The following is a 6,187-nucleotide window of genomic DNA, read 5'->3' as shown; positions in this document are numbered from 1 at the left end:
TGATCCTGGGTATGCACCTGGGGAAGGCCAAAAAGAGCTAGGCCGCAGTCCCCTGGGAACGTACAGACACAGTCCTGGGAAGGCACCTGGGAATGCAGTGTGTACAAGCAAGGCTCTGGAGATAGTAACTTATATATAGATAGGGAGTAACTCAGCTGGGCAGATGGCAGATGGCAGGGGTAACTCGTCCTTGAGGGTGAGACAAACAAGTTCGAGAAAAACAGCCAGGAATGCACCCAAGCCTGGGAAAGCAGGAGATAAGCCTCACAGCTGCAGCTGTGAGTAGGGAGAGTACCTGAATGCTATCTTTAGAGCCTAGCCAATTAAAAATGATTGATAATTGTATGCCTGTCCTGCACGCCTGTCGGACATTAAATATGGAGCTTGCTGTATCATCCACATGGAGTCGGCCGCTTGCTTCCCCGCGCAGAACCTTCACCTTTCCCAACACATATACATCTTTTACACTTTAACTCTGCCTGTAAGGTTCAAAAAGGTATTTATTTAACTTGAAAATTGCTTCTGTCTTTCCTTACTGGATAGTTTAAATGTTATTTCATGTTTTTAACTTCTTGAGCAGCATTTCAGCTTCAACAAGGTAACTGGGTCCCAGCACCATCATATGCTTGGAAACTAGTATTCATTTCTTCTCTTCTCAGTAAAATGGCCCATGTCTAAGTCCTCTTCCATCTCTGAGTGCTTTGAGAAGAGGATAAAGATGATGTGTAGTCTTGGACTCGGATTCAATTACTTGTTTTGCATAGCTCTGAAATTCACGCTCTTTAGAAAGTGCAATAGCCTCTCTCTGAGTATGGTAGTCCAAGTCTGCTTGCTTTTTCTGCTGTTGTTTTGCCTGCTTTTCAGCCTAATGAAGAAAAGGGAATAACAAAGCTCAGTATTTTATTATCACTATCCTCTAAAGCTTAGAAAGGATAAAAGCTCACAGGAGATCTGCAGTGTTATTAGTTCATGCTTGGCACTTAGCATCCCTCCCCACTTCTGTCCCTTGCCATACCCCCCACAAAAAGGGTACATTAAATAGCTGAGTGAACATTAGCATTAGCTGCTGCTCTTTGGGGACCTGCCCAGGAGATATAGGAGAGTAGCAGTAGAACACAGTGGCACAGAATAGGATGTGATGTGTCATTGCAAACCAGGCTTGACTTGCACCAACACTCTGAGGAGGCTGATGCCCCACACCAGCATATGCAGAGCACACACAATTTAAAAATACCCAACCAACCAACCAACAAAAAACCCCAAGCAAAACACAGGAAACATCCTCTCGGGGGGAACTGATCCTGTTGGTTTACATGCATGTTTCTTTCTGAAGGGGCTGACAGGGCACAGCTCTTCTAATTACCATTTGCTGCATCTGGACTTTCTGTACTTCCATGCTTGCGCCATGTTGTCTGTGTTTCTTGGCTTTTTCCATTTCCTGGTACATGCGGTCATTTTCCATTAACATATGAAGTTGTTTTACACACTCTTCTTTTTCCTCTCTCTCCTTTTCTGCTTTCATCTTCATCTGTAGTTTACAAAACACACAAAGTTACCCAAGGACCTAGCCTGCTAAGCTGGAAGTCGTATCTCTCAGCAGCAGCAGCCCTGTACCAGCACTCTGATAAGCACGGTCACTGTGGCTGACCAGTGTCCAAGCCCTGGGTTTTCACCAGCCCTGCCAGAGGTGTGCCCAACACATGAGCAGGAAAGGGAGAGGGGACCCCAGGAGAGATGTCAGTGGACTTGATGAAGGCTGCTGATGCATAGCACCAGAGCCACCAGCTGTGATCTGGGACAGGATCCTCAGTTGGAGTAAGCAGGAGTAAGAACAGCCCAGGTTTCTTACCACAGTAGCTCTGTGTTCAGCAATAGATTCAATGGCAGCCTTGACTTTTGCTTCTTTCTCTTTGAGCTTTTTATCTTCTTCAGCTTGTACTTTTGCAATATCTCTAGCAATTCGATCATCTTCCCTCCTTAATGTCTCACTCATTTGTGCAGCTAATCGACTAACAATTTTGTCCTGACGTTCCTGTGTTAGTCTGCAGAAGAACATGAGCTGCCATAACATGCCAGGGGAACACACCTGGATCTACCCAAAACTACCAAACCCAGCAATCCTGTTTCTGGTCTTCTCTTCTCTTGCCATACAGTCCAGCCCACCCACCCAACTCGCTGATCTCCTTGTGTTCTCCCCTTAACAAGAACCCAATGAAATTACTAAATGTATGTGCCTAATTAACAAGTCAAATATTTTTTCTTGATCTGACTGAGGGAAATATAGCTTATACTCAAAAATACTTTTGTCAAGAATCTTCGTTGTCTTTAATTGTTGAGGAGGTGGAGGCTGGGCAGGTCATATGGAAAATCTGTTCCCACCACTCTGATGTAAAGCTTTGAACTCCTGTAAGCCTTTGTACTTTGAAGGGTGGAGAGATCACTCTCTCACACACCTATTACTACAGAACCTGTGAAAGAATTTCCTTTTTCTCCTGAATTCCATACTCTCGCTATCAGTAGAATTTACTTTCTGAAATAACTGTGGATTGTGTTGCATCATTAGTCTGAAAGATCTGAAAATCATGACAGTATAATTTTTAGTTTATTTACAATTTGTACTCTAGCTTTGTACCTACCTACGCATTTCAGCTTCTTTCTTTTTCACCATCTTGGCAATAGTTTCCTGTGCTTTAAAATGAGCTTTGATCCGATCATCTTCTTCCATTTGTTTTTGTTCCTCTATTGCTTTGATTATTTTCTGGTCAGTTACATACTCCTGTATAGGCAAAACAGTCCTGATGTAACAGATGAAGTTTAGGTATCTGGGCCTGGGATAACAACTTACCAGAATCACTCCCTATTCTCTCCCCTTGTGTTTCTTTCAAAGAGAGAAGAGAGGAAAGGGATTCTCAGTACTTCCACTTACTTCTACCTCCCTGTTCAAACATGCATGAAGAGGAGATAGTAGATGTGAGGAAGGAGAAGGGGAACTGAGCATCAAACAGCTGCTTCTACAGCCCATTACACAAACAAACTGCTGTGCAACACAGAGAGCATTATCCTGTGCTCCCATTTACAGACATGGGAGAAGGGAGCAGTGGGAGGCATGGGACTATGCAACCTCCACCAGCACACTCTGACCATGCTGCTCCTGGCCCACCTCATCCCAGTCTAAAAGTTTAATCCAAAATGTAGCTGAAGAGGAGTTTTCTATACTTTTATGGTAAAAAAACAACTACCTTTTGCACACTGGCCAGAACCATTCTGAGGCACTTCTGGTTTGTACTTAGCAAGATGCTTTTAAAGATGAAATGAGAAAGCAGAGGGTCTTGACTAAATTTCTAAACCTCTCCAATCATAACGTCAAGTTAAGACATTTTCAGTCTCAGGCTATTCCCTCTTTCTAACAAAGAATAATGGGCTTAAACCATCAGGAATGTGAAAATTAAATCCAGCTTTCAAGTCAAGGAGAATATTCCTTGATGTCTACAGCTGAATATTTAACTGCAGACCAGTCAAAGCATCAGGTGCTAATGTCTCTTCAGATAAGAGAAGGGAAAGGCTTCCAAGAGGCACAGAGGAAAGACACAGCCTGCAACTGGCAGGGTAGACATTTGATCCCATGCAACTGAAGCTGTCAGCAAAGCCCGATTGCCAGTACGCCCACTTATTTGTGGGCCTAGTGCAACTGTTGCACTCAGGTCAGGGAGTCAAACAAGCATTTTGAAGGATCTGTTTTCCTGTTACTTACATGGTACTGCCTCCAGCATTCACGTTTCTCCTCTTGTTCCTTTTCCATTTTTCTCTGAGTTTCTAGTTGGTACAACTGGTTCAATCTCTGCATTTCTTCCCCTTCTCTTTTGGTTTCTAGTTTAGCCAGATCTGCCTGATGCTTGTGCTCCTTTATTCTGAATTGGAAAAAGATGTATAAATGGGCTAGGGACTGCATGAAGCAATGATCAGATACATACTCTGCATAACCGTAGGTACCTTGCACTGAGGAGCTGAAGGCAGGTAGAAAACCAGAGGTGAAAACCAGTGTGATTGTTTGTACTGGTAGCCCTCAGTCCTCTGGCCAGACATGAGCTACATGATATGCTCACAGTGTGCAGTCTCATGGTAACAAGTTTTAGCTGAATGACTCATTAGCACTATTGCATTCGTAATGTTCTGGCCTATCTCCACAGTGTCCTCAGAGGACAAGAATGCCCCAGTACAACCCACTGTATCTGTGCTTCTCCTCCGGGGCACGCAGGCAGCAGCTTAAACTAGCAGTGTTCTATACTAAGTTCCGCAAGGATTTATGTGCTTTTTTGGCCTGGAATATGTAAGACCAGACTTTGAACTCTTCCTCTGCCTCGGGAAATTTGATTCCTACTATCAGACCACCAGGGCCAGTCCTATAAATACCACTAGGGACCCCTCCATGAGATTTCTGGAAGAGCTGAGAAAAAGAATAGAAGTGACAGTAATACATTCTCTTCATGTGCAGTCAGGAAACTAGTTATGGGCAAATGGAAAATCTGTTTTACCCTTTTCCTTGTCTAGAACAAAAACTGAGTAAAATACAATTAAATTTTAGTCACAACATTTGAATAGTGATTTGACTAAAACCTACTGATGCCTGCCAGAGGTGATTTTGCACATAGACTGTTGGCCACTAAAAGATAATGCATATTGCAGCTTTTCCCTTTTGTCCAAGGTCTTCTGTGATACTCTGGATTTTGCTTTCGAAATACAGTTTTGTGAATCAAATTGTGAATTTCTGTAAAAACCTTGTAGAATGTATTTGTGAGAAGAGTTTAATTAAATAATAAAGTAGGGTTGCTTTTAATTATTACTCACTGTTCCAGCTGATACTTGCGTAGTGCCTGTTGATTCAAATAATCTTGATGTGCCTTTTTCTGCTCTCTAAGAGTGTATTCTTTAAGTTCACGTTCCTCTTCTTCCTCCTTCTTTTTCGTAACAACCGACTTTAACTTTTTAAATTCAACTTGAGCATCTCTTTCTTTTAGGACCTCAGTAAGCACAAGTGCACTCTGCAAGAGAACATTTAAAGTTATTTGCATGGTCAGAAGTCTTTAAGGACATTCAGTACAATTTGAATTTAAAAATTCTAAGTTGTCAACAAACATGCAGCTGTTTCACGCTTTCGTTCTGGTAGAATAGGTAGGTTTTTGCACGATCAATAGCCTCCTTCCGTTTTGCTGCTTGGAACTGCTCTTCTTCCAAATCAAGTAACTTTCTTTTTTCCTCTTCCCTTTCTTCACGTAGCTTTTTGGCTCTAAGTTTCTCTTGTACCATGCTCTACAAAATTATAAATCACATTTAAATTTTGGGTTGTGGGTTGGTTTCTTTTTTAAATTTTGCATTTTAGCTTTAATGTAAAAAATATAGATATTGATGTTAGATATTGAATGTATTTAAATGGACTTTAGTTAAAATACATGTTCAAAAAGCAAATGTTAAACAAAGAGAGTACAGCTAGAAATGTTACTATGAGTGTTTTAGTATATATGAAAATGACAACTCTTGTTTACAAATGTATCTTGCACTTACCAGAGTGGCATTGGGTGAGTCTTTTTCAGCAGCTTTGGAGCCTAACTGCATTTCTCCCTGTTCTTTCTGCTCAGCAAGGATGTGTGCTGCTTCTCTAGTGCTGCCAAGGTTGCCCTGAATCCTTTCCCATTCTGCTTTTGACAATACAATCACCTGACGGAGATCTTTCATTTGGAAGGAAACAACCATCTAGAACACTATTTTCTTCCAAGTGATATGGTGCTGTGCAGAGGGGAGGAATACTGAGGTTACATCAGAAAATCAAGTATTCAAATGCATATCAAGATTTGACTTTTCACACACTAACAATACTAAGTTATCCTTAGTATTACTTGCTGTCCCCATACCCCAGAGCTAAGACAGGGCTAGCTATGGCCAGGGCATGTACTTGGACTGTGGCCCTGACTGACTGAACTGTTTGTATGTTCCCTTGCCTGTTTGTATGTACAGATTTGGCTTGTAGTAACACTTCCCAAGCAGTCCTTGGACATGATTCTGAGAACAGCAGGGACCAGGGGCCATTCCCAGAAGGGAAGGGAGAGTATTGGTAAAGCCATTCTGCTGGCTGGCTGAGGCAGCAGTTTGGGCACAGGCTGTGTCTTACTGTAAAAGGTTGCATATGAGTTTG

The 6,187-nt window shown here is 42.1% G+C and overlaps 1 protein-coding gene across 1 annotated transcript; it reads right to left on the bottom strand.

Moving 5' to 3' along the window:
- Positions 1-655: 655 nt before the first annotated feature.
- CCDC173 (coiled-coil domain containing 173) lies at positions 656-5,748 on the bottom strand. Its single transcript, XM_009083140.1, has 8 exons — positions 5,560-5,748; positions 5,134-5,307; positions 4,846-5,039; positions 3,752-3,908; positions 2,637-2,776; positions 1,850-2,042; positions 1,364-1,528; positions 656-865 (listed from the first exon to the last, which is right to left on the bottom strand). The coding sequence occupies exons 1-8, from the start codon at positions 5,746-5,748 to the stop codon at positions 656-658; spliced, it is 1,422 nt and encodes a 473-aa protein (XP_009081388.1).
- Positions 5,749-6,187: the final 439 nt, after the last annotated feature.

The sequence above is a fragment of the Acanthisitta chloris genome, unplaced genomic scaffold, assembly GCF_000695815.1.
Source record: "Acanthisitta chloris isolate BGI_N310 unplaced genomic scaffold, ASM69581v1 scaffold34359, whole genome shotgun sequence".
Lineage (NCBI taxonomy): Eukaryota > Metazoa > Chordata > Aves > Passeriformes > Acanthisittidae > Acanthisitta > Acanthisitta chloris.
The sequence above is the reverse complement of the archived record's forward strand: the minus strand, read 5'-3'. Positions and strand labels throughout refer to the sequence as shown.

Coding starts and splice junctions, on each gene's coding strand:
- CCDC173 (XM_009083140.1), bottom strand. CDS start 5,748: ATGGTTGTTTCCTTCCAAATGAAAGATCTCCGTCAGGTGATTGTATTG. Junction 2,777..3,751: donor AATGCTGGAGGCAGTACCAT/GTAAGTAACAGG, acceptor TTGCCTATACAG/GAGTATGTAACTGACCAGAA. Junction 2,043..2,636: donor AAAGAAGCTGAAATGCGTAG/GTAGGTACAAAG, acceptor GTTCTTCTGCAG/ACTAACACAGGAACGTCAGG.